Here is a 27,881-nt window from a genome sequence, read left to right on the forward strand (position 1 = left end):
ATTTTAAAGTTCTATGTAATTATATTTTAGATCAAAACATTTATTTGCTTTTATAAGTTTGTATAGCTTTCAATTAAATATAAACCAATGGGGAAAACTCTTGAAATGAATTTTAAGAGAACTTGAAATGATGAAATAAGAATTGACTCTATCCTCTGTCAATCCTGACAGCAGGGGGGGTCAGGGGGCGGGGTCATGGGGGCAGGGGCGAGGTCAGATGGGGGGGTAAGGAAGCAGGGTCAGAGGGGTCAGGGACCGGAGTCTACCCCCCATTGGTCAGTTTGAATTTCGCAGGTCAACCGGCAATTTCCGGGTCATGGGGTCTGGATCCGGGTTGGACTGTGCCACTGCTGGAGAGGGGGGTGTCTGATGGTTTAAAACCCTGGGAGGGGGTGTCGGGCACTGAACCCCACTCCCCTCCCGGGCTCTGGGATACAATGGAAGACCAGGATGAGGTGTCCGGAAGCTATGGCCTCCCGGTCAGGCTTAGGGGGAGTGAATGATTAACAACCAGCACCGCCCCTCCGGCTCCGTGAGCGCGGGGCTGGGCGGGGAGGGGAAAGCCCGGAATAAAGTCCGCACCTTCCCACCGGAAAGCCTGCTCCCGGAATCATGCCTCATCCCAGGGCTATCCTCCTCCACCTTCCCGTTTTCCTCTGGTATCTCTTCACACTGTACCAGGATTTGCTGCTGACATCAGGCGGGCGGCTGCTCGGAGCCTCGACATACGGAGGGCGCTGGAAATATCTGACCTTCATCAACATGGTAAAGGCACAGAGCCTGGGGCTCCTGTTAGAGCCGGGAGGGGGAACACTCACTTACTCACTCACTCACTCAATCTGTATCTAACCCTGTGCTGTACCTGTCCTGGGAGTGTTTGATGGGGACAGTGTAGAGGGAGCTTTACTCTGTGTCTAACCCTGTGCTGTACCTGTCCTGGGAGTGTTTGATGGGGACAGTGGAGAGGGAGCTTTACTCTGTGTCTAACCCTGTGCTGTACCTGTCCTGGGAGTGTTTGATGGGGACAGTGGAGAGGGAGCTTTACTCTGTGTCTAACCCTGTGCTGTACCTGTCCTGGGAGTGCTTGATGGGTACAGTGTGGGGGAGCTTTACTCTGTATCTAACCCCGTGCTGTACCTGTCCTGGGAGTGTTTGATGGGGACAGTGGAGAGGGAGCTTTACTCTGTATCTAACCCTGTGCTGTACCTGTCCTGGGAGTGCTTGATGGGTACAGTGTGGGGGAGCTTTACTCTGTATCTAACCCTGTGCTGTACCTGTCCTGGGAGTGTTTGATGGGGACAGTGGAGAGGGAGCTTTACTCTGTATCTAACCCCGTGCTGTACCTGTCCTGGGAGTGCTTGATGGGTACAGTGTGGGGGAGCTTTACTCTGTATCTAACCCTGTGCTGTACCTGCCCTGGGAGTGCTTGATGGTACAGTGTAGAGGGAGCTTTACTCTGTATCTAACCCTGTGCTGTACTTGTCCTGGGAGTATTTGGTGGAGACGTAGCATTACCCCATATCTAATCCCCTGCTGTTCCCTTCCTGAGCGTGTTTGATGGAGACAGTGTAGAGCAAGCTTTACCCCATATCTAACCCTGTGCTGTACCTGTCCTGGGATTGTTTGATGGGGACAGTGTAGAGGGAGCTTTACTCTGTATCTAACCCTGTGCTGTACCTGTCCTGGGAGTGTTTGATGGGGACAGTGTAGAGGGAGCTTTACTCTGTATCTATCCCTGTGCTGTACCTGTCCTGGGAGTGTTTGATGGGGACAGTAGAGAGGGAGCTTTACGCTGTATCTAACCCCGTGCTGTACCTGTCCTGGGAGTGTTTGATGAGGACAGTGGAGAGGGATCTTTACCCCATATCTAACCCCGTGTTGTACCTGTCCTGGGAGTGTTTGATGAGGACAGTGGAGAGGGATCTTTACCCCATATCTAACCCCATGTTGTACCTGTCCTGGGAGTGTTTGATGGGGACAGTGTAGAGTCAGCTTTACTCTGTATCTAACCCAGTGCTGTACTTGTCCTGGGAGTATTTGGTGGAGACGTAGCATTACCCCATATCTAATCCCCTGCTGTTCCCTTCCTGAGCGTGTTTGATGGAGACAGTGTAGAGCAAGCTTTACCCCATATCTAACCCTGTGCTGTACCTGTCCTGGGATTGTTTGATGGGGACAGTGTAGAGGGAGCTTTACTCTGTATCTAACCCTGTGCTGTACCTGTCCTGGGAGTGTTTGATGGGGACAGTGTAGAGGGAGCTTTACTCTGTATCTAACCCTGTGCTGTACCTGTCCTAGGAGTGTTTGATGGGGACAGTAGAGAGGGAGCTTTACGCTGTATCTAACCCCGTGCTGTACCTGTCCTGGGAGTGTTTGATGAGGACAGTGGAGAGGGATCTTTACCCCATATCTAACCCCGTGCTGTACCTGTCCTGGGATTGTTTGATAGGGACGGTGCAGAGGAAGCTTCACTCTGTATCTACCCCTGTGCTGCACCTGTCCTGGGAGTGTTTGATGGGGACAGTGTAGAGCCAGCTTTACCCCATATCTAACCCCATGTTGTACCTGTTGTTCTGGTCAGACCGCATTTAGAATATTGTGAGCAATTCTGGGCCCTGTGTCTCAGGAAGGATTTGCTGGCCCTGGAGAGGGTCCAGAGGAGGTTCACGAGAACGATCCCAGGAATGATAGGCTTAACATATGAGGAACGTTTGAGGACTCTGGCTCTATACTCGATGAAGTTTAGAAGGATGAGGGGGGATCTGATTGAAACTTACAGAATACTGAAAGGCCTGGATAGAATGGACATGGGGGAGATGTTTCCATTAGTAGGAGAGACTAGGACCCGAGGGCACAGCCTCAGAGTAAAGGGAAGACCTTTGAGAACAGAGATGAGGAGCAACGTCTTTAGCCAGAGAGTGGTGAATCTATGGAATTCATTGCCACAGAAGGCTGTGGAGGCCAGGTCATTGAGTGTATTTAAGACGGAGATAGATAGGTTCTTGATTGGTAAGGGGATCAAAGGTTATGGGGAGAATGCGGGAGAATGGGGTTGAGAAACTTATCAGCCATGATTGAATGGTGGAGCAGACTCGATGGGCCGAATGGCCTAATTTCTGCTCCTATGTCTTATGGTCTGCCCTGGGAGTATTTGATGGGGACAGTGTAGAGGAAGCTTTACTCTGTATCTAACCGGGTGCTGTACCTGTCCTGGGAGTGTTTGATGTGAACTGTGTAGAGTGAGCTTTACTCTGTATCTAACCCCATGCTGTACCTGTCCCGGGAGTGTTTGATGGGGACAGTGTAGAGGGAGCTTTACTGTGTATCTAACACCGTGCTGGACGTGTCCTTTGAGTGTGCCGGTGCCCTCCCTGGTCCCCGCTCTTGTCTGGTCTTTTATCTCTCTGGCAGCACTGTCTGCCTCTGCCTAGGCAGACTATTGTTAGTTCAACCAGTACAGTATAGGAAGCTGGTGAAGCTGATTGATGTTATTCTCTCTTTAGGTTCTGCAGACCAGCTTTTTTGGAGTGTCTGTCCTCTCAGACCTGCTGTGCCTCCTCCCTCAGCCTGGTAAACGTGTGCAGCGACTCTCCCTGAGGATCAGTGCTCTGCAAGACTGGCTTTTTGCAGGCCTTGCCTTTCCCATAGGCTTTGTAAGTGTTTACTGTCAACAAGAATAACACAGGTCTGGGGTCGTGGCTCCCAAGGTCGGGTTGGGCTGGACCCCGCCCGCGGGGTCGTGGTTCAGTCAAATCCTGGTCCCTGGTTGGAGTTGATGAGCTGACTCTTTTTCTTTCTTTTCCAGTTTGTTGTTGTGAGTTTCTGGCTTCTTTATGCCATTGACCGAGAGCTTGTTTACCCAAAGATTCTCGACCAGATCATCCCTACGTGGATGAATCACGCCATGGTGAGTAGTGTGTGTGTCTGGAGCCTTCTATGTTGCCCTCAGTGCCGCTTCCCCTCCTGGTTTCTTGAAGTCTTTCTATAATTGTTGAAAGTGTTGGGAATTTCTGTGCCTGACCCAACCCATGCCTGGCCTACCTGCCCCCCACCAAGTCAGCCCGCACCCCACATTACCCCCAGCCCACACTTCAGAACTGTGCCCCGGCCCCCCGCCCCGGCACCCCATCGTGACCCATTCACACTCTGGTTTTACTCTTCTTTACAGCACTCGGTGGTTTTGGTGCTGCTCACGTTGGAACTGATCCTGGTCCCACATCACTGCCCTAGTCGCAAGGGAGGCATGGCTCTACTCGTCACCTTCTGCAGCTCCTATTTACTCTGGTGAGTTACCCTTAGTTGCCAAGTTTAAGCAGGTGCCAACAGGAAAAGGGAAAGGTCCACACTGTCAGTGTTGATCCAGCCAATGGTTATGGGGCAGTGGCTTGGGGGCGGTGAGGCACTGTACAATTGACCGCAGTGGCTCAGGTACAGGGACTGGATTCAGGAGGTGTGCTCTGAGGAAGTGGTTGTTTTCTGTCTCTCTGCCATGTCTTTATCCCATGCCGCTTCCACTGCTTGCTCTGCCCTCTCCCATTATGATCAAGGGAGAGATGTGGGAACAGAAACAGGTCACGTCTTTATAGTCCTTAAGGTGTTTGAAAACGTTGCAGGTCTGAAGGATTCTTGCTGGTTTCTTGAAAACGGTTAGAAGTTGGATGTTTCTGGCTTTTACTCTAACTCAGGCTTGCCCAGCCTTTTCACACTGGGGGCCACGTTTCAATTTTTTTCTCGCTCAAGGGGCTGATGACCGAGTTTCGGAAGATAAGGTTTGGCAAACATTAAACATGAATTTCAAATAAAAACTGGTATGAAAAAATCAAACTTGCTGAGCAAAAAGTAGGGTCAAATCAGTGGGCAGCCATTGCCGGCCTCAATGGTGTCTTTTAACACCGTATCACCCCAACCACACCACATTATTTATGCATTTCCAGGAAACATGCCGTTTTGATGGCGGGCAGGTTCTCATTCGCTCGCCACACCATCATCACGCTGGACGCCATACTTAAAGTGCAGCTGCGTGCACACCTCTGTGTTTCCAGACCAGGACTGCTGCAAAGAAGACATGACCCTGAAAGGCAAAAAGACTGCAGCCCCTCAATTTATTGACGTGACCCTTGAGCACCTTTTGGACGCAATGGAGGTCCACCGCGATGCCCTCTCCCACCGCTCTGGCCACAGGATGGGCAGTAACATCACTAATCCAGCATGGGAGGCAGTGGCAGCGGTGGTCAGCGCCAACCACCCAGTACAGCGGACAGCCACCCAGTGCCGAAAGAATATGATGATCTCTGTTCTGCCAGGATAAGTCACTCTTCTCATCACCCTTAACTCTTATACTGACAAACCCATCACACATCCACAGGGCCCTCACTCACTGCCTATTCAAGAGACATCACCATTCACTCTCTCACACTTACTGTCATTGTCCTCATCCTGTCCATGGGGCCACTCACCACCCACACAGGCGAGGCACATTTATCATCTGGCCTAGCAGGCGTCCTCCTTACATTTTCTCCACCTTTATCCATGCAGAACAAGCTGGCACACAACAAGAGGGAGAGGTCACAGACTGGTGGAGGAATGCCTGAACTCAAGGCCCTCACAGACTTTGAATACAGAGCCATCCAGCTGGCTGGCGATGACCGGGACCGGTCTTGTGCTGATGGTGAGGTCGGCGCTGCTCTACTAAGTGAAAATCCAGCAGTGCAACAACCATCAGACAACCATGCTGTGCGTGATGTGTCCTGTTTCACAGGTCACTGTCATGCACTAATTATCTCTCCTTGCTTCCGCAGGCACATCTGGGAAATAGCTGATGGAGCCCACAACCCAGGGCCTCCGATCAAGCCCTGAAGAAACCTCTGAAGAGGAATCTGGAGGCACCTTCATTGAAGCCCTGTCACAGCGCTCACCCACACCCTCCACCAGCACAGAGACACACACCTTGGTGGGACCTAGCTTTAGAGTAGCCTCAGGGTCACAATCTGGTGAGCACATCGCACTGTCTGATCCACAACAGGCGGAGGCAGGGAATTCCCAGGACCCTGGCACTCGGAGGACTGCTGGAGGCCAGAACGTTGCCGAGTCTGAGTCAGATGACGAGTCTCCGGACTCGGTCATGTCACAGTTGCTGGAGCTGCAAAGGCAAGCTCAGGAACACCAGTAGGGGATGTCTGCTGCACTCCTCAGATTGCAAGGCACAATGGAGGAGTCTGTCCGTCTTCAGGCTGAGGTGATAGCGCCAGCATTGCAATGCACTGAGGTCAACACTGGCAGGATGGCGGCAGCCATGGATACCTTGGTCCAGGATGTCGCTCCTGCACTGCTGCATGGGTTCAACTCCATCGCTGATGCCATATTTGGCCTTCAACAGTATGTATGTGAGAGGGGTGCTGGGCAGCTCGATCCCACTCCAGCTACTCCTTCCACTCACGGAGTCAGCCAGGGGCCCTCGTGGACCCATAGGGAGGAGGATCAGCAGGTGCACACCCCGGGGTCATCCACCCAGGTGACTGAGAGTGTCCGGACCATCCAACTCCCCTCTTCCTGTGACCTCAGCAGCTCCAGCTCCACAGGCCGAGGAGGGTGCCACTGCCACACAGCAGGACCCCGAAAGCAGGCCGGGGCCCTCCAAGTCTTGGCCCTCCAGAGGACGCCTGCCAAGTTCATCACAGACAGGGCAGCACAGTCAGCAGGCTGCCTCCACCTCCACTGTGGATGTCCAGGAAGCACCAAGACGCAGCGGCAGGGTTAAAAAGATGCAGTTGCACGGCCTGGGCACGGGATTTAATCATTTGTACAATACTGCTCACTATTGTCAATAAACTCCCAAGAATGTTTCCCTGCCTATGGCTCCTTGTTCTGATGAGCAGTGTTCGTGTCACTCAAATGTGAAACCTTTCTGCACAAGATAAAGGCAGGTGTCTCAGTCCAGGGCCTCTTCCCTGTGCTCTCTACAGCCTTCAGACCAAAGTGATGGTCCACCCTTACACTCCCTGGAAACGTTACTGATGCCTGCACCTCGGCGGTGCTGGTCGTTGCCAGAATGTAGTGGGCAGGCGCCATAGAGTTCTCTCATTCTCTCTGTGTGCTCTCAGCACCTTTAAGATGGGGTTGGCCCCCATCACACCAGCATCTGGAACCAGTGACACTGCTCCTAAAGGGGTCAGGTGCTAAAGGCTGACAAAGGATCAGATGCATTTAAAGTTTCACAGCTGCGTCCGTATGATATGACCCTAATCTCACAGCTGGGCCTCCAAAAGGCATTCTAGTGACAGGTCACTGAACTCTTCCTGGCTTTCAGGGCCGTGTCTTCCCTGGAGCAGTTCTGGGCTGCAAGTATGGAGAACTGTGTGGACAGCTGCAGTTTAAATATGGCAGCTGGAGCAAGGAAATGGTGTGGTAACGTGTGGCGGGCAATTCAGAGGCTGCCCGCCAATGAGACGATTGCCCTCGGCCAGACAGGAATCAGACATTCTCCGAGGCTGTGAGGATCTATGGAGTGTCCTCACTGCATGCAGCATCATCCTCCACAAATCTAGCAATTATGAGGGCCTCCCAAGTGCGCCTGCCTTGTCTGGCCAGTGCGATGGGCTGATCGCCATCAGTGTTGCCTTCGAGGGCCTCCTCAGTCTCATCCCTGTGTACATCCTCATCGGAGGAGATGTGCAGCTCCCCCATCTACTCCTCAGCCAGCTCCTCTCCCCGTTGCAGCACTAGGTTGTAAAGGGCGCAGCAGGTGATGACGATGCGTGACACCCTCTGCGGACTGTATTGCAGGGCTCCACCAGACTGGTCAAGACACCAGAACCTCATTTTCAGCATCCTGATGGTCTGCTCCGCCAAGGTGCGGGTTGCAGCATGAGCCTGGTTATACCTTCGCTCTGCTGCAGTCTGAGGCCCTGCACGGGTGTCATCAGCCACATCCTCTGCGGGGGGCCCTTGTCCCTGAGGAACCATCCCTGCAGCCCTTGTGGACCCTGAAAGACGTCAGGGATCTGTGACTGACTGAGAATGTAGGAGTCGTGCACACTCATTGGGAACTGAGCGCAGAGCTGCAGGTTGCGTTTGTGGTGGTTGCACACCAGCTGCACATTTAGTGAGTGGAAACCCTTGCGGCTGACATAATTGAACGCTTGTTGCGACAGAGACCTGAGCGCCGTGTGAGATGGCCGTGGGCAAATCCATTTGCTCTTGTATCCTGGCTCTCCTGGTTCTGGGCGAAATGCACGAAGTTGTGTGCCCTCATGAAGATGGCTGACCTCATGCATTTGTGGGTGGAGGCTTGTGAAATCTCAGAGGTCACCTGTGGAGTCCTGAAAGGAGTCACTGGCGTTAAAAAAAAAAAAAAAATGATCACCACGGTCACTTTCACAGCCACGAGCAGTGAATGCCCTCCATGTCCCCACTGCACCAAATCCTGCAACAGTTGGCAGATGTGACCAACCAGTTCCCTTGACATGCGCAGTGTTCGGTGACCATGGTTCTCGGTCATCTGCGGCCCCTCTCCCTCCGCGGCCCCTCTCCCTCTGCGCCTGCGCTCTCTGCCCACGTCCCTGCCTCCCTCCCGCCCCCTTCCTTAGATGAGGCTGTCCCTGGTCAGGATCAATGGAGACTGTTGGAGTCAAGCCTGAACAAGACAAGCTTACCACATGGCTTTATGTAGTATGCTGAGAGATTGTTCTATCATGTAATTGTCCATTACCGATGATGTATTTGATATTAATGCTTTTAGACTACATATCCCCCACATCTCTAACTCTGTTCAATATGATATTTACGTGGTCCTGCATCTCCCCACTGAAGTCTTTGCCTTCATCTCTGGCTCACAGAGAAGGACAAGGTTAGCAGATAGATGGAACATCACCACCTGGAAGTTCCCCTCCAAGTCACACACCCTCGTGACTTTGAAATGTATCACAGTTCCTTCACTGTCGCTGGGTCAAAATCCTGGAACTCCCTTCCTAACAGCACTGTGGGTGTACCTACACCACATGGACTGCAGTGGTTCAAGAAGGCAGCTCACCACCACCTTCTCAAGGGCAGCTAGGGATGGGCAATAAATGTTGGTCCAGCCAGCCAAGCCCTCATCCTGTGAATAAATTTTTTAAAAATAAAAATGCCTCCTGGACCATCAAGTCATATGATTGATGGCTAGAGGAAGCCTTGCTTTAGCCACTGTCCTGTGTCTGAAAGAACTGAAATTCCTGCTCCGGTGTCTAATTTGAAGTTTGTTCAATGTCTGTTGACAATGTCCATGTTCCCATTGGATCCTGTAATTTCTCCCAAGAGTGGCACTTCATTGTCTTTTGCATTTTCAATTCCTTGAATTCTACGTGTTTTCATTGGTTTATCTTTAAATGTCAGTATTAGGAGCTTTTTGCTGCAGCATACAGATTTAAACTGTCCTCCCCTCTTTCAAGAATGGCACTCTGCATTTTTGGCGAGACTCTCTTTGCACCAGTGCAGCTTTTCCCGCACAGCAAGAACACTGAGCAATGGCGGCTGCTGTGCTCTCTTCGCTCATTCCCTGTTTTGGATTAGGTGCACTGCCACTTGTGTATCCTACAATCTGCACCATGTCAGTTGTATTTCTCCACAAAATCTCCTTGTTGCCTCAAACAAATAAACAATTTTGCTTTCTTGTTTCTGCCTACCTTGTTAACTACCTTCGGAGGTGTTAAACCCTCTCTGGACTGTAGAAATTCTGATAAAGTCTCCTCTAACACTCTTACAACAGTGAAATGCTGAGTTAATTTGTCTTTCACGACTCCATGTTCACAATTCCTTGCTAGTTGATATAAATCATTAATGAAAGAATCTACGCTTTCTCCCGGTCTTTGGGCGCACCTATTGAACTTCACCGTTCTGATTGTTTCTCTTCTAAGGCTGAAATATGTACCAAAAGCTTTTACAACATCTTCGTATGTCACCGTTTCTTTGTTTATGCCCTGTTTGATCATTACGTCATCTGCACTACTGCCAATGGTGCAGAGAAGGGTACTGACCTGTTCGTTGCTAAGCTTCTCTGCTAATCATGAAGCGGTTCTATATCTGGTAAACCTACAATGTCAGTTTTGCCACTTCTCGGCTTGATCTGGGCCTTCCACATGTTAAAGCATTCTGGTAAGGGTAAGATTTTCTCCATGGTTTTTCTTCACTCTAGCCTTTGCTTGAGCTCTTTTGACGTTTTTCTAGTGCTGTCCATCTGTTGCAGTCATTTCTCTCACTGCCTCTTCCAGTTACTGGGCTCTTTACTCTTTTTTCTGTTATCTTTTCTGCTGTCACCATCTGTTATCATCGTTGTGGGTCTTAGCTTAGATTGTCCCTGGTCAGGATCAACAGAGACTGCTGGAGGCAAAGCTGTTGGTAAACTTTAGCTTTCATTAAATATTCTTCTAACTATGTACAGTACAAGGCTAAGTATGAAGCTTCACACAGAACTATCTCTCTGTTATGGCACAGCGGTTGGTAAACGCTGAGCTGCTCAAATCCCAGAGGGAAACTTGAAACAGCTGCCACAACTGTTAGCAATTTGTACTTTATTTCAAGATGCGTGCCTTGAATTCAGTAGTAATGAGCCCGTGACGACCGAGAGGTTTTGTTTACACAACTAAATTAAACATTTATTAATAGAAGACAACATTTTAAGCACATACCTAGGTCTATGAATTACTACTATAATAACTCCAAAATCTCCTAATTAATCTAGCTCCCAGTTATACCTCCATTAAGTAAAACAACATAGTAACAGTAAACCAACATAGATTTCAACAGACCCAGGCAAAGCATGTAATACCCTGGACAGTGATAATCAAAGTGAATTCTCTTAGCTTCAGTTCCTGTAGACATCAGCTCGATACATAGAGGTTGGTGGCTTTTCACACTTGTTAGATCTTATGTCTTCTCCTTACATAACCTCATCTCCTCCTTTTTATACAGGTTTCTCCCTTTTTAATGTAAATTCCATTGTCCCATTGTCTTTGCAACTTTATTTTTCCTATTAAATGCATTTTCCATCGTACCCATATTATGAGTAATAGTTGGGAAAAATAAGAACTCTATTTGGTTTATTCTCTTGGCTAGGTGTAATACATTACCATTTCTTTGAAACTCATGAGTCTGGTTTATCCAAAAATGCAAATGTTCCTCATACCTCTCATTCTAAAACTTCAGCCATGTTTACGTATTTAGCATTTCAAACCTAGCTTCTCTTGATAACTGAAAAACTCCAGACTAGCTGTCTGCAATTCAATTAAAGCACACTGACACACACACACAGACACACACGCACACGCTGACACGCGCGTGGGCACTGGCTGGCGCGGGCACTGGCTGGCACGCGCACTGGCTGGCACGCGCGCGCACTGACACAGAAACTAATCCAAACCCCACTATTAGTCTACCGTTGCAATAAATCACAATATTATGATTTTTTTAAATTTTCATGACACTCTCAGCATACTATGTTATTATGTGACCGTACATCAGTGATGTAGACTGTATGTTTACATATTTAAGATTTCTCTTGTGCCCCTAACTTGAGGTTATACACAGTGGGGACAGAAAAAGCGATGATACTCTCCACATAAACCCTGCTATCTTTTTTTTTTCCAGGGTGCTGTGGATTCGCCACAGGTCAGCAATCTGGGTCTACCCCATTCTGGAGGCACTCAGTCCCGTTGGCGTGGGGATCTTTCTTACAGCAGCTGTTCTTGTAACCATTGCCCTTTATGTTGTGGGTGAGAAACTGCATCATTGGCGATGGGGTAAGTCAAACTGACCTGAGCTGGACCTTAACAAAAACAAAAATATCTGGAAAAACTCAGCAGGTCTGGCAGCATCTGCGGATAGGAGCACAGTTAATGTTTTGAGTCCGAATGACCCTTCAACAGAACTAAGTAAAAAAAACTTAGTAACTTTTACTTAGTTCTGTTGAAGGGTCATTCGGACTTGAAACGTTAACTATGTTCCTATCCGCAGATGCTGTCAGACCTGCTGAGTTTTTCCAGGTATTTTTATTTTTGTTTTGGATTTCCAGCATCCGCAGTTTTTTTGCTTTTATCTGAGCTGGACCTTATCCTAGCTCAATCGCAGGACCAGCTCCATTCACACAGTTATATGTGGGCCTTTTATTGATTCTATGTCACATTCCTTTGAAAATGTAGCTGTTTGCTTTAAACAGCTGAACTCTACCCAGTCAGTGCCCATGTCTCGGCTCAGTCTCTGCACTGGTAATCTAGTGGCTTTCTATGGGAATTCTCTAGTGGATCTCTGCACTGGTATTGGTGTGCCAGTGGAACTCTACGCTGGTATTGGCGCACCAGTGGGTCTCTGCGCTGGTATTGGTGTGCCAATGGATCTCTATGCTGGTATTGTTGCGCCAGTGGATCTCTACCCTGATATTGTTGCGCCAGTGGATCTCTACCCTGATATTGGTGCGCCAGTGGATCTCTACCCTGATATTGGTGCGCCAGTGGATCTCTACCCTGGTATTGGTGCGTCAGTGGATCTCTACCCTGGTATTGGTGCGCCAGTGGATCTCTACCCTGGTATTGGTGCGCCAGTGGATCTCTACCCTGGTATTGGTGCGCCAGTGGATCTCTACCCTGGTATTGGTGCGCCAGTGGATCTCTACCCTGGTATTGGTGCGCCAGTGGATCTCTACCCTGGTATTGGTGCGCCAGTGGATCTCTACGTTGGTATTGGTGCGCCAGTGGATCTCTACATTGGTATTGGTGCGCCAGTGGATCTCTACGTTGTTATTGGTGCGCCAGTGGATCTCTACGTTGTTATTGGTGCGCCAGTGGATCTCTACGTTGGTATTGGTGCGCCAGTGGATCTCTACGTTGGTATTGGTGCGCCAGTGGATCTCTAGAAGCCAATCCTCAGCTCGATCTCTATTATGTGATAGAGCATGTATGTGGGGGTTTGGGGGACCAACCGGGGGGGTATTGTGTGGTGGAGACCAGGTCAGTGGGAGGGCGGTGGGGTCGTGCGTGGCCCTGGGGATCTCTGGTACTGATGATTACACTAAATGAACAGTAGATCGTATCCCAATCCTCATTTCCACTGCCTCCCTAACACATCCACTACTCACACAAGATGAAACCCACAATTGTCCTACATTGCCTCTATGCATGTCATAATTCATAATGTGCAATGAAATTTTCCAAATCCTGTATTACTCTGGGGAAGTAGAGGGGCTCATCAAACTGTTTAATTTTATTATTATTTAAAACCTGGAATTTGGACCAGGACAGGTGCAGCACGGGATTAGATACAGAATAAAGCTCCCTCTACATTGTCCCCAACAAGCGCTCACAGGACAGGTGCAGCCCGGGGTTAGATACAGAATAAAGCTCCCTCTACACTGTCCCCATTTCCAGAAGGCATTTGATAAGGTGCCACATCAAAAATTATTACGGAAAATAAAAGTGCATGGTGTAGAGGTAGATAGAAGATTGGCTGGTTGGCAGAAAGCAGAGAGTCTGCATAAATGTCTTTTTCGGATTGGCAGGATGTGACCGTACAGGGGTCTGTACTGGGCCCTCAACTTTTTACGATTTACATCAATGACTTAGATGAGGGGAGTGAAGACACGGTAGCTAAATTTACAGATGACACAAAGATAGGCAGGAAAGTATGTTGTGAAGAGGACATGAGGAAGTTGCAGATGGATATAGACAAGTTGAGTGAGTGGGCAAAGATTTGGCAAATGGAGTTTAATGTGGGAAAATGTGAAGTTATTCACTTTGGCAGGAAGAACAAAAAAGCAGAGTATTACTTAAATGGAGAATGACTGCATAATTCTGAGGCACAGAGGGATCTAGGTGTTCTAGTATGTGAGTCACAAAAAGTTAGTATGCAGGTTCAGTAATTAAGAAGGCTAATGGAATGCTATCCTTTATTACGAGAGGGATTGAACATAAAAGTGAGGATGTTATGCTTCAGTTATAGAGGGCATTGGTGGGACTGCACCTCGAATACTGTGTGCAGTTTTGGTCTCCTTATTTAAGGAAGGATGTAAATGCATTGGAGGCGGTTCAGAGGTGGTTTACTAGATTGATCCCTGGAATGAGTGGGTTGTCTTGGGGAAAGGTTGGACAGACTGGGCTTGTTTCCACTGGAGTTTAGAAGAGTGAGGGGTGATTTGATTGAAGTATACAGAATCCTGAACGGCCTCGACAAGGTGGATGTGGAAAGGATGTTTCCTCTTGTGGGTGAGTCCAGAACTAGTGGGCATTGTTTTAAAATTAGGGATTGCCCTTTTAGGACAGAGATGAGGAGAATTTTTTTCTGAGGGTTTGGAGACTTTGGAACTCTCTGCCTCAGAAGGTGCTGGGGGCGGGGTCATTGAATATTTTTAAGGCAGAGGTAGATAAATTATTTTTAGGCAAGGGAATCAAAGATTATCGGGGGTTAGATGGGAATGTAGAAATTGAAACAAGATCAGCAGCCATGATCTTATTGAATGGCAGAGCAGTCTCAAGGGGCCAAATGGCCTGCTTCTGTTCCTATTTCTTTTGTTCTCTCCCCATCGAACACTCCCAGGACAGGTACAGCACGGGGTTATATACAGAGTGAAGCTCCCTCTACACTGTCCCAATCAAACACTCACAGGACAGGTACAGCAGCTTTAAATGTACAGGCACCCAGAGTGGTAAAAATTAGATCCCTGCAGAGATACAATAGTAATAGGAAATGCTGCTAAGCACCAACTGATAGTAGGTGAGGGTGTGATCCTCTAGGAGGCTTGTTGGGAACTGAAGCTCAGCTGCTGCTGAGTATAACCCACTCTTGAGTAGTTCTGTGATTGAGGTATTGTATAGATGGAGGTGTGCAGGCAGAGGTTTGTAGTTATTCAAGTATTTTCGGCAGATTGTGTGTGCAGTCATGGTTCCACTGGTGGAATTCCCAGAGGAAGTGAGCAGAAATGGAAATGAAGGAGCGCATCAGGGACACAGGAGGGCTAGACCCAGGTCAGGGGCAGCTGAATGACTGAGCCCCCAGTGACTATGCGTGAATGTTGCTTTATCATTTGTGGTTTACTGCTCTGCCTGTTCCCTATTCTCTTCTACTGGTTCTTGCTGCTTATTGTGCTAAATGTGCTTCTGTGCTGAGGTTATCTTAGTGATGCAGGTTGCCTGAGAGTCAGCAGTACACTGGAGCCTGGTGTTGAGCTCGTCAGGATCACAAACAGCAACTCCAGCCAAGGTAAGGACCTCTCTCCCCGACGCCCGCCCATTCCCGTCGACACTCAGCTACCCCCAACCCCGCCTCCGCCCCTGACCCCAGGCACCTGGCCCTCCCCCCGGGCACCTGGCTCACTCTCTTTCTCTACCCCCCCAATCTCCCCACCCTGACGCCTGGCCCTCCCCACCACCCCCTGGAACACGCCCCTTCTCGCCCTTACCCCTCCGGCGCCAGCCCCATCCCCTAGCCCCCCCAACGCCCACTACCCTTTCTCCTTTCCCTAACTGGGTTTCAGCCTCTGTTCCTGATTGGCATGCTACCTGGACTCAGCATTGTGTTTATTGTGGCTCCGTTTGTGCCCAGCTACCTGCTGACCCCCCACACCCACCGAGGTCAGAGCTTATGTTCCACAAGTCTGTGCAAGGTCTGTTTTTAACCCAGCAGCCTGATCTTTGCCCCGATGGCCTGGGGCCCCGGCGGGGTGGGGGGAGCGAAGGCGGAACTCCGGGGCGGGAAGGGCGGAGGCCGGGAAAGGTGGGTGGAGGGGTGAGGTTGAAGACCTGGGGCAGAGGCCTGGGCACCGGGGTGGGGAGGGTGGAGGCGGGGAGGGGAGAGACCTGGGGGGTGGGGTGGTGGTGGAGGGGTGAGGGCGGAGACCTGAGATCCAGGGATAGAGCAGAGACTGGGGCAGAGAGCAGAGCTGTCACAGAATCTGAATCTCACCGTGCAGAAGAGGCCCTTCGGCCCATCAAGTCTGCACTGACACGTGAGAAACACCTGACCTACCTACCTAATCCCATTTACCAGCACTTAGCCCTTAGCCTTGAATGTTATGACGTGCCAAGTGCTCATCCAGGTATTTTTCAAAGGATGTGAAGCAACCCGCCTCCACCACCCTCCCAGGCAGCGCATTCCAGACCGTCACCACCCTCTGGGTAAAAATGTTTTTCCTCACATCCCCCCTAAACCTCCTGCCCCTCACCTTGGACTTAAGGGGACCAGCTGCTCCCTATCCACCCTGTCCATGCCCCTCATAATCTTGTACACCTCGATCAGGTCGCCCCTCAGTCTTCGCTGCTCCAGCGAAAACAACCCAAGTCCATCCAACCTCTCTTCATAACTTAAATGTTTCATCCCAGGCAACATCCTGGTGAATCTCCTCTGCACCCCCTCCAGTGCAATCACATCCTTCCTATAATGTGGCGACCAGAACTGCACACAGTACTCCAGCTGTGGCCTCACCAAGGTTCTATACAACTCCAACATGACCTCCCTACTTTTGTAACCTGTGCCTCAATTGATAAAGGCAAGTGTCCCATATGCCATTTTCACCACCTCACTAACATGTCCCTCCGCCTTCAGAGATCTACGGACGCACACGCCAAGGCCCCTCTGTTCCTCAGATCTTCCTAGTGCCATACCATTCATTGAAAACTTCCTTGTCAAATTACTCCTTCCAAAGTGTATCACCTCTCACTTTTCAGGGTTAAATTCCATCTGCCACTTATCTGCCAATTTGACCATCCCATCTATATCTTCCTGTAGCCCAAGACACTCAATCTCACTGTTAACTACCCGGCCAATCTTTGTCATCTGCAAACTTACTAATCCTATCCCCCACATAGCCATCTATGTTGTTTATATAAATGGCGAATAATAGGGGACCCAGCACAGATCCCTGTGGAACGCCACTGGACACTGGCTTTCAGTCACCAAAGCATCCTTCTGCCATTACCCTCTGTCTCCTACAACTAAGCCAATTTTGAATCCACCTTATCAAATTACCCTGTATCCCATGTGTTTTTGCCTTCTTTATAAGTCTCCCATGTGGGACCTTGTCAAAGGCTTTGCTGAAATCCATATAAACTACATCAACTGTACTACCCTCATCTGCACACCTGGTCACCTCCTCAAAAAATTCAAACAAATTTGTTAGGCATGACCTCCCTCTGACAAAGCCATGCTGACTATCCCTGATCAAACCTTGCCTCTCCAAGTGGTGATGGATTCCCTCCTTCAGAATTTTCTCCAATAGTTTCCCTACCACTGACGTGAGACTCACTGGTCTGTAGTTCCCTGGCTCATCTCTACAACCCTTCTTAAATAGCAGAACCACATTAGCTGTTCTCCAGTCCTCTGACACCTCCCCCGTGGCCAGAGGGGAATTAAAAATTTGGATCAGAGCCCCTGCGATCTCCTCTCTTGCCTCCCTCAGCAGCCTGGGACACAAATCATCCGGACCTGAAGATTTGTCCACTTTAAAGCCTGCCAACGGAATGCCGCCAGGGATCGTTCCCTCCGGGACACCCTGGTCCACTCCTCCATCACCCCCTACTCCTCAACCCCCACCTATGGCACCTCCCCATGCCCACGCAGAAGATGCAACACCTGCCCCTTCACTTCCTCTCTTCTCACCGTCCAAGGGCCCAAACACTCCTTTCAAGTGAAGCAGCATTTCACTTGCATTTCCCCTAACTTAGTCTACTGCATTCATTGCTCCCAATGCGGTCTCCTCTACATTGGAGAGACCAAACGTAAACTGGGCGACCGCTTTGCAGAACACCTGCGGTCTGTCCGCAAGAAAGACCCAAACCTCCCTGTCGCTTGCCATTTTAACACTCCACCCTGCTCTCTTGCCCATATGTCTGTCCTTGGCTTGCTGCATTGTTCCAGTGAAGCCCAACGCAAACTGGAGGAACAGCACCTCGTCTTCCGACTAGGCACTTTACAGCCTTCCGGACTGAATATTGAATTCAACAACTTTAGATCTTGAACTCCCTCCTCCATCCCCACCCCCTTTCCGTTTCTTCCCCCTCCCTTTTGTTTTTTCCAATAATTTATATAGATTTTTCTTTTCCCACCTATTTCCATTATTTTTAAATCTATACCTGTAATGTCCCGTCAGTCTTTCCACCCCACCCCCACTAGTGCCGTACCTTGAGTGTCCTGCCATCCATGCTTAATTAGCACATTCGTTTAGATAATATCACCACCTTCAACACCTCTTTGTTCCTTTATCTGTAATATCTTTTGATTATCTGCTCCTATCACTGCTTGCTTGTCCCTACAACCACCCCCCCCCACAACTTCTCTCCCCCCACCTTAAACCAGCTTATATTTCACCCCTCTCCTAATATTACTCAGTTCTGTTGAAGGGTCATGAGGACTCGAAACGTCAACTCTTATCTTCTCCGCCGATGCTGCCAGACCTGCTGAGTTTTTCCAGGTAATTCTGTTTTTGTTAAACAACATAACAACATGGTGGCAGCTAATGGAAAAACCTAGAACCTCAGAGAAGCTGGAGCAGAAATGCAAATGCTGGAAAACTGAAGGTGCAGCATTCTGACCTGACTAAGGGAAGCTACTTTGCAGAATTGGAAGCAGAAAGGCAAAAGAAAATACTCCACTGTGCAGCTGAGGACTCCACAAGATCTCGTGGAGGCCCGTTGTGAATGCCCACAGAGAGTAGAGTCAAAGGACCCAGCAGGGCTGAACAAATAATTCCGTTCTAAGCCAGGACTAGCTTACAAAGCTTCAGTGCTGTAAAAGAAAACGCCAGAGCAGCCTGCTCTAAAATCATTCAGTACATATTTAAATCAAGAAGCAACAAAGTTTTAGAGTGAAATTCAACAAACATGTCAAACAGCCTGGAGAACAGGTTGACTATTATAAAGTAATTATACAGGCTTGCTAAAGGCTGTGACTTTGGCGACGTTAATTCAGAACTCATAAGGGACAGAATTGTTGTTGGAGTGGCTGCCAATGACCTTCCAGACATTCAACAGGCCAAGGCAGATCTGACTCTAGAAAAAGGCCATCCTAATAGATGGCCTGAAATCTGCACCAATCAGCACCAGTTCATTTTACTTGGCAAAAGCAACCCCAACTGTCCAGCTAGTAAAGCAACAAAGGGGCAGGGAGACTCCAGGCCAAGGAGGGCAGTACCCAAACCGACTGTGATAGGGTGGGTGACCATGTCAGTGCTGTGGAGGCAAACATCTTCACAGGTGAGAGCAATGTCCAGCAATCTCAGCGCAGTGTTTCAACTGCAACCGCCTGGAACACTTCAGAAAGCTATGCAAAGCTAAGACACCCAGTCGGGCAGAGGATCCCAAGACAATCCATGAATTTGAGGCACCACACCAGGAAGAGACTCAGCCATGCTTCTTGGGTGAAGCCAAGGATCCTGGATTCTCTTTTGGAATACGGATATCTCAGTAAACGGTTACCTCACCAACTTCAAATTGAATACCAAAGCCAGTGTTATAGTCCTCTCAGACAAAGTACCATGGCTAGTGACACAACGCCTGATTCCACCCACAACACAGCTGTACAGTGGCTTCTGGCAGCTTCCACTCTGGCAGATTCTGTTTCAGCTGTTTGCCATTTGGCATTACCTCGGCACCCAAGATTTTTCAACGCATGATGTCCGCCATTTTGCAAGGCCTAGAGGGTGTCATTTGCCACATGGATGATGTTTTGGTTGAAGAACATGACAGGAGACCCACGGCTGCCCTAGAACACCTGCAGGAAACAGGGTTGTCACTAAGTGAGAAATGAGAGTTCTCCAAGTCCTCTATTCAGTTATGATCACAAAGGCATCATGGCGAACGCACAAAAAACGAAAGCTATCAGCGAGCTCCCAGCTCCATCATCTTTTCCAGACCTCCAGAGATTCCTGGGTATGGTGAACCTGTTGGTGAAATTTCTGAATCTGGTCACAGAACCCCTGACGCCTTCTCAAAAAAGGCCAGATGCACCAGGGAGCAAGCGTTCAGGCACATCAGAGCCATGCTGCTCTCACCCAATATCCTGGCTCATTATGACTCATCCTTGCCCACTGCTGTAGTAACATATGCTTTGTCCACAGGCCCAGGGGCAGTTTTAATTCAGAAACAACTGGATGGATGCCACCACCCTGTATATTATGCATCTAGAGGACTGTCAGACACAGAAAAAGAAGGCTCCTGCAGCCATCAGGGCTTACGAGAAGTTCTCTGACTACATTATGGGCCTGAAAGTCACCGTTGAAATGGATCATAAACCACTGGTCTCACTGTTAGATGCAAAGGAACTTGCAGAGATGCCCCCCCACCCCCCGCCCCCTCCAGAATTCAGAGATTCCGTTTGTCTCATGGGATTTGTATGGTGTATGTACAAGAGAAATGTCAAACGACTGCAGACACCCTATCCAGGGCCACTGTCGCCCTTGCTGCAACACATGATATCAACCTGGTTGAGGAGCTCCAGTCATACTCCCAATTGGTGAGGAGACAACTGCCGGCTACCTCAGGGAAACTTCAGCAAATCTGCCAGGAGCAGATGTGAGATGGGGAGGATGTCCTCATCCGCTGTTACTGTCAACAAGGGCAGCAGCGGCGGAGGCCGGGAGGGGGTGCAGCATCGTGAAAATTTGGCTTGAACCACAAAAACACTTCATTGTGATAGATGTACGAGCATACAACAAGCAGCTGGTCCTTCCGGTCTCCATTTGGTTGGCGATTCTCCAAAAAATTCACCTGGGCATTACGAAGTGCAGAGCGTGTGCCCAATCTGCAGTATGGCAGCTGGGCATATCAAGGATCATTGAAGAAATGATCGCAAACTGCCAGACGTGTGCTTTGCAGAAGCTGGACCAGACGCAGCCCCTCATCCCCACACAGTTCACTACCAGGCTGTGGGAACAGTTGGGAATCAATTTAATCATCTTTAATGGCAAGTCCTTCCTCATCATGATTAGCTACTTATCCTGATAGATTGAGGTGAAACAATTACTCTTGACGATCACCATGAGATCCATGAAGGAAATGTTTGAGCCATGGCATCCCAGACCAAGTGGTATCCGATAACGGCCTGCACTTTGCAAATGAACACTTCACCCAATTTGCCATCAGTTACAGCTTTCAACACCGTACCAGCTCCCCAAGATATCCACAATCAAACGGTGAGACAGGAAGGGGTGCCCACACCATTAAAGCTCTTCGAGAGAGAACGACGACATCCCTTGGCGCTTTTAACCCCGCTGAAATGTGGATTGGCCTGTCAGAGCTCCTGATGGACAGAGAACTCTACCCAATCCCCAATGCAACCAAAGACACTAATCCCAGGGTTGGCAGTCAAGGACTATCAAAACATCCAATACCGAAAACAGTCCTACAGGCAGCAGCAGGCTTCTGGCAGGAGCAGCTCTGGCAGGAGCAGCTGTGGCAGGAGCAGGCTTCTAGACAGGACAGACAGCCACAGTTACACAAAAGGGTGTGGATCAGGGACCCTGAAAGAGAGGGCTTCATTGTCTGGAGCGATGATGATCAGCCAAGGTCATACCTCATCCGTATACCGGAAGGTACGATCAGGAGGAACAGGAAGAGCAGCCGCCTCCTCACCCCTCAAATTAAACCTCCTACTATAAATTAGAAGATGACAATCAAGGACCAGAAACACACACTACAACTCAAACTCTGAATCAGCAAAGCTTGTCCAAATTAACAGAGCCTACCACTCCTGTGAAACACTGTGTATAGGATCATTGTTTTTTTTTATTTGTTCATGGGTGTGGGTTTCGTTAGCCAGGCCACCATTTATTACCCATCCCCAGTTTCCCTAGTTCAGAAGGCTTTTAAGAGTCAACTACATTGCTGTGGATCTGGAGTCACATATAGACCAAACCAGGCAAGGATAGCAGATTTCCTTCCCTAAATGGCATTTAGTGAACCAGATGGGTTTTTACAACAATCGACAATGGTTTCATGGTCATCATTAGGCTTTTAATTCCAGATTTTTTTAATTGAATTCAAATTCCACCATCTGCCATGACAGAATTCAAACCCAGGTCTCCAAAGCATTGCCCTGAGCCTCTGGATTACTAGTCCAGTGACAAAACCACTACGCCATTACCTCCCCAGACCTCCTTATGAAACACTCAGTGTACTGGGGCGCCATTCTGAAATACTGTCTGTGTGGGTTGGGGGTCACTCTGAAACAGTGTCTGGGGGGGATCACTCTAGTATTTCATAATCGCTATCTATACGAGCTTCTGCAGATGTTTATTAATAAGATTGAATTTTATATTCACAGGGCTTCCGGATCAATGTGTGAATGAATCTTGCTTCAATCAAGAGCAGGCACAGGAGAGCCACTCGAACAAGAGCAGCGTGGCTGGCAGTGATCCTGATATGTCTTTCTGCCCTGACTCTTCACCTCCACCCATTACACCAACCATCTCCCAGTCCCTCAGCAAACTTCCCCCCTTCCCAGAACCTTTCCAACAGAAGCTTCTAGATCTTCAAAAGGAGGGTTTTGAACATTTGGCGGGCAAGTTGGACCAGATGATAGACCTGATGGGCAATATCGCCCAGCATCTGAGTGCACTTGCCCAAGTCCAAGCTCAGCCAGCTGAGCCTGCGATTTGCTCTCTGCCTCCGACCACTGTTAATCCCAGAGCTAACCCGGCCACCTCTGTAGAGAGTAAGTGTGCTGGCGTGTCTTCTGGTGAGCCTGATGTGGACACTGATACTCAAAAAGAGATCAGCAATCCAAAACACATTTGCCTCCCCTTAAAAACTCAGCTGCCCAGTCTCAAAAGGACAGGGAAAGGCATGTCGCCAGTGAGTTCAGGAGTACATGCAGCATCAAGTGTGGAACTGAGGCAGGCACAGGGCACAGCAGGAGGCCTCCAGGCTTGATTCCCAACCTCTGATGAATTAACTTGCCTCTCTAAGACTCCAAGTAGGGAGCTGCAAATTGGCTGGACACCACCTTTATTAGGATTCAAGATTGAAGTGGCTAAAGCTCAATTCAACTCTTAACTTTTGAAAGTAAATTGGCCCTCCCTAAAAGCTGACAGCCTGAGGTAGAAGTTAATGCAGCTGTGTGTGTAGGGTGGGAGCAGGGTGAAACCCTGAGATAGCCCAGGAAAGATCCTGTTCCCCCAGGGTGCTGCCCACACTGTCTGAGGATCTGTGGATCCACTATCCCCCTCCCCAGATCTCAGCTCTCCTTTCAGATATTTGAACTAATGTTCCAGAGAATCCAGGGTGTGTCCCCCACTGGCATTGTGCAATATTCACCCCAGAATGATGAGTTGATCAGTGTTTGATGTGGGCAGTACACAATGGGCGATTGGGAAGTACTCCAGCAGGAAGTGTTCAGCCATGTTCTTGGTCCCAGTTTATACAAGATGGATTTACTGATTGTGTCAGGTCAGTACCTGCCATAGAAGACAGTTTCTACTTTTTAAAAAATTTCTGTAAAGTATCCAAATAAAATTATCATGATACAAAATATGTACAGCTTTATTTCAGCATTTAATGTACTGGCTGACTACTTTGGTGTGGATTTCTGTCACTGTGGCTGGGCTGGGGAGAGAGTCTCTGTGTCACAGGATCAGATCTTTCGATGCTAACTGTAGTGAATGATGAGATGTCTGCCAGTTGTGCTTCAGGGTGCATCAAAAGTCCTGACCTTTGTAGAAATGCTGTAATTGCACAGGAAGCTTAAACTTGCAATGGGCTGATTTGTGCTGACTGGAACCTCCATAAATGTCTTTTATACTGATCTCAGTGTCAGTGCCTTGGGCTAGATACATACTGCTTACCTGATACCCTATAGTTGTTACACTGTTTAATCACCAAGTTACACCAGAGACTAACACTGTAACTCAACCCGCCACCTCCCACGAACTGCTCACACCTTGGCCTGACCACCCGCTCCCCTGGCCCGACCGCCCACTGCCGTCAATCCCACCCACTCGCTCGCTCACCTACTGAAAACCTTTGACATCTTTAAACACCTGAATACAGCAGCTTATGTGTTAACAAGCTGGGGGTGGGGGGTATCCTCCTTTCTGCCCCTCTTTGCTATTCCTCCACAAGGATTAGCTGCTCTGAAGCATCACTGCTGCACCTGGGATTGGAAGATCTGGCTGGAAGAACACAAAGTTTGGGGTGCAGTGATCTTGACAGTAACCTTGACAGTGAGCAGTGATCGCCCCAGCATTACTGCTGACTGGGAGATCTGGGCCATTGTGTGTGTGACGGTTGGATGTTGGGGTCTCTGTGTCACTGTGTGGGGGTGTGGGCTCTCACGGTATGGGTGGCGGCTTTCTCATGAGGGGGATGGGGGTAGCTGGGTGGTGGGGGTCACTGTGGATGAGAGTCTCTGTTTAACTGTGCGGGAGGTGGGGTCTGTATGTCACGGGTGGGGTGCCTCGGGGTGCCACTATCTGGCACTAGGGGTGCCTCTGTCACTGGATGTTTTCTATAACTCCTGGGGTGGGTGGGGTCTCTGTGTCACTGTGTATGGGGGTTGGTGGTCTCTCAGTGTGTATGGAGGGGGTGGAGGTTTGTATCACTGAGGGGGAAGGGGGGCTCTGTTTCACTGGGGTGGGGGTGGTGCAGTGTGTGTGTGTGGGAGGCCTCTAGGTCACTCTGGGTGGGGTGCCTCTGGGGTTGGGGCTATCTGTGTCACTGGCATGGGGGGGGTGGGAGTGTCGTCACTGGGGTCTCCCTGCCTCTGGGGGTTCTCTAACTCTGGGGAGCGGGGTGTTCTCTCAATGGGGTTTCGGGTTCTCTGTGTCACTGTCGGGGTGGGGTCGCTGGGGCGGGGGTCTCTGTGGCACTGAGGCGAGGGTCACTGTGGAGAGATCTCTTTTGGGGTGGGGGGATTTCTGTGTCACTGGGGCGGGGGTCTTGTGTCACTGGGCGGGGGGTCTCTTGTGGCACTCTGTTGGGGTGGGGGTCTCATTGTAACTGAGAGTGGGGGTCTCTGTGTCACTGTCATTGGGCTGGGGGGGTCTCTGTGTTGGGATGGAGGTGTATGTGTCACTATTGGGGTGGGTCTGTCTCAGTGGGCGGGGTCTCTGTCACTGGGGTGGGGGTGTCTCTTACTGTGTTAGGGTAGGGGTCTCTGTGTCACTGTTTGAGTGGGGGGTTCTGTGTCACTGTGTTGAGGCTGGGGGGGGTCTCTGTCTCACAGGTGGGAGTCTATCACTGATTGGGTGGGGGTCTCTGTCACTGTTTTATAGTGCAGGATTCTGCCTTTCCAGTTTGTTCGTGGTCAATTTAAGACATTTTCCTTCATTTACACGTTTATCTGTGCTTGGCAGACATTTTTGGACGTTTACTACTAAGCTTTAAAATGTTTCTGTCTGTCCCAAGACTAACCTCACGTAGTTTATTTTCTTACCCCACAACACCCCCTCCCTGTACACACCCACAAGTCAAGTCATTTCCTGACAGCAGGCTGTCAGCCACAGTTGTGGCCTGTTTCCCCACACACTGATATATTCCGAAATGTGTCTCAACGTATTTCTGAAGCTGTCCAATTGAGTGGTGAAATCCATTGAGTCAGAGCACACCACGCTGTCGCCCCGCCAAGTGTGTAACCTAGTTGCACAGAAGCATTTGTATGTCCCGTTTTGTCATCATTCTTTGGTTTGGCCAATCATCAGGCCCTGCAGACCATAGAATGTTTACTCTGTATCTAACCCTGTGCTGTACCTGTGCTGGGAGTGTTTGATGGGTACAGTGTGGGGGAGCTTTACTCTGTATCTAACCGGGTGCTGTACCTGTCCTGGGAGTGTTTGATGGGTACAGTGTGGGGGAGCTTTACTCTATCTAACCCTGTGCTGTACCTGTCCTGGGAGTGTTTGATGGGGACAGTGTGGGGGAGCTTTACTCTGTATCTAACCCTGTGCTGTACCTGTCCTGGGAGTGTTTGATGGGTACAGTGTGGGGGAGCTTTACTCTGTATCTAACCCTGTGCTGTACCTGTCCTGGGAGTGTTTGATGGGGACAGTGTAGAGGGAGCTTTACTCTGTATCTATCCCCGTGCTGTACCTGTCCTGGGAGTGTTTGATGGGTACAGTGTGGGGGTGCTTTACTCTGTATCTAACCGGGTGCTGTACCTGTCCTGGGAGTGTTTGATGGGTACAGTGTGGGGGAGCTTTACTCTGTATCTAACCAGGTGCTGTACCTGACCTGGGAGTGTTTGATGGGGACAGTGTAGAGGGAGCTTTACTCTGTATCTATCCCTGTGCTGTACCTGTCCTGGGAGTGTTTGATGGGGACAGTGTAGAGGGAGCTTTACTCTGTATCTAACCCCGTGCTGTACCTGTCCTGGGAGTGTTTGATGGGTACAGTGTGGGGGAGCTTTACTCTGCATCTAACCCCGTGCTGTACCTGCCCTGGGAGTGCTTGATGGTACAGTGTAGAGGGAGCTTTACTCTGTATCTAACCCTGTGCTGTACCTGTCCTGGGAGTGTTTGATGGGGTCAGTGTAGCGGGAGGTTTACCCTGTATCTGCCCATGTAGTGCCAACTTGGCCCGCAGTTAGATTCCAGAGTGCTTTATTTCATCCTCGGGTATCTGTTATTTTAAATGAAAACTCTCTCTTCCCCCCCACCCCACCCCCAATCTCCCACCCCCCAAAGCAAAGCACGCGATTAGATTCCAGCCTAATTATTGACTCTATTTTCTGTTGCTATGACTGTTTTTGTTCTGTTTCATTACAGGCACTGTGAAATCCATGAAGGTGAAGTGATCAGCTGACAATTGGGATTAAATAACATGAAGACAGTGGCCGTAGAATTGCTGTTGAGATCTTGCTGTTGGCCTCATGATCAATTTGTGTAAGGGTTAATGACAATAGCTCTAGTCACAGTGAAATATCCCTTCTTTCTGATTAATCTCCAAGATGATTGAATTATGTTTGAGAGCTCCCTGTAACAATGAGATGGATCAAGAGGTGCCTGTTCTCATTAAAATCCCCATCAGCCACTTGAAGATAGTGGGCATGTCGGTACTAAGATGGTGACACCAGATCATTGATTTCCCCGCCCGGAGCTCGGTGATTCCCGGCCCGGAGCTCGGTGATTCCCGGCCCAGAGCTCGTTGTACCGTGATCTAAATTCTTACACCCAGCAGCTGGCAGCAGTTGCCTCTTTAGTGAGCAGTTAATGATGGGCTAAAGAGCAAGATAGACTATGTGAACGTCACACCCCTGAATGGCGAATGAATGATTCCCTGTTAATGCAAGGGCTATTCTACTTTCTGACCCATCCAAATTCATTCATAACCAAACTCATCCAGTACCTGGTTTCTGGGAAAGGGAGAGGCAGGTGATTTACCCTCATACTTAACCCTGACCTTGGGGGGGTATACGATCATAAGCAATAGGAGCAAGAATAGGCCATTTGGCCCCTCAAGCTCACTCTGTCATTCAATAAGATCGTGGCTGATCGGATTGTGGCTTTAACTTCATTTTCCTGGTTGTCCGTGTAACCCTTGACCCCCCTTGTAGATCATCAAATCTAACTCAGCCTTGAATATATTCCATGACCCAGCCTCCACTGCTCTCTGAGGAAGAGAATCTCAAGGATGAATGACCCTCTGAGTGAAGAAGTTCCTCCTCATCTCCGTCTTAAGTCTAAAGTTTTTCCACTACTTTTTTCCTGGTGATTAATGACTGTTTTAAATTCCTCCCTTTTGTCCGTTGATTTTCAGTTCTTCTTGGAATGCTTTTTTGTCTTGTACTGTGAAGACAGACACAAAATACTTGTATAACGTCTCTGCCATTTCCTTTTTGACCTTGCACACTGACCTGTGACCACATTGAGCTTATCCTTTCTGATTGTAATTTTGTGAGAAACTGTGACCCAGACTTTGTGATTAAACAGTGATTGGTTA

At 49.3% G+C, this 27,881-nt stretch overlaps 1 protein-coding gene across 2 annotated transcripts; it reads left to right on the forward strand.

The window, feature by feature from the left end:
* Positions 1–341: 341 nt before the first annotated feature.
* LOC144688686 (androgen-induced gene 1 protein-like) lies at positions 342–27,881 on the forward strand. 2 transcript variants are annotated; one of them, XM_078555522.1, is made up of 6 exons: positions 342–765; positions 3,504–3,653; positions 3,806–3,907; positions 4,169–4,284; positions 11,620–11,771; positions 26,708–27,881. In XM_078555522.1, exons 1-6 carry the CDS (start codon positions 613–615, stop codon positions 26,734–26,736), a joined length of 702 nt encoding a protein of 233 aa, XP_078411648.1. In that variant the 5' UTR covers positions 342–612; the 3' UTR covers positions 26,737–27,881. The 2 variants fall into 2 exon arrangements, with proteins under 2 accessions (XP_078411648.1, XP_078411647.1); XM_078555521.1 differs by lacking the exon at positions 26,708–27,881 and adding an exon at positions 22,273–23,896 and having other exon boundaries at positions 347–765.

This window comes from Cetorhinus maximus, chromosome 13 (assembly GCF_964194155.1).
Source record: "Cetorhinus maximus chromosome 13, sCetMax3.hap1.1, whole genome shotgun sequence".
Classification (NCBI taxonomy): Eukaryota; Metazoa; Chordata; class Chondrichthyes; order Lamniformes; family Cetorhinidae; genus Cetorhinus; species Cetorhinus maximus.

What these genes read in the sequence shown, in the direction of transcription:
- LOC144688686 (XM_078555521.1), top strand. Translation starts at nt 613, where the DNA reads ATGCCTCATCCCAGGGCTATCCTCCTCCACCTTCCCGTTTTCCTCTGG. An exon ending in ATCTGACCTTCATCAACATG is followed by an intron (nt 766 to 3,503) that starts GTAAAGGCACAG and finishes TTCTCTCTTTAG; the next exon opens with GTTCTGCAGACCAGCTTTTT. An exon ending in TGCAGCTCCTATTTACTCTG is followed by an intron (nt 4,285 to 11,619) that starts GTGAGTTACCCT and finishes TTTTTTTTCCAG; the next exon opens with GGTGCTGTGGATTCGCCACA.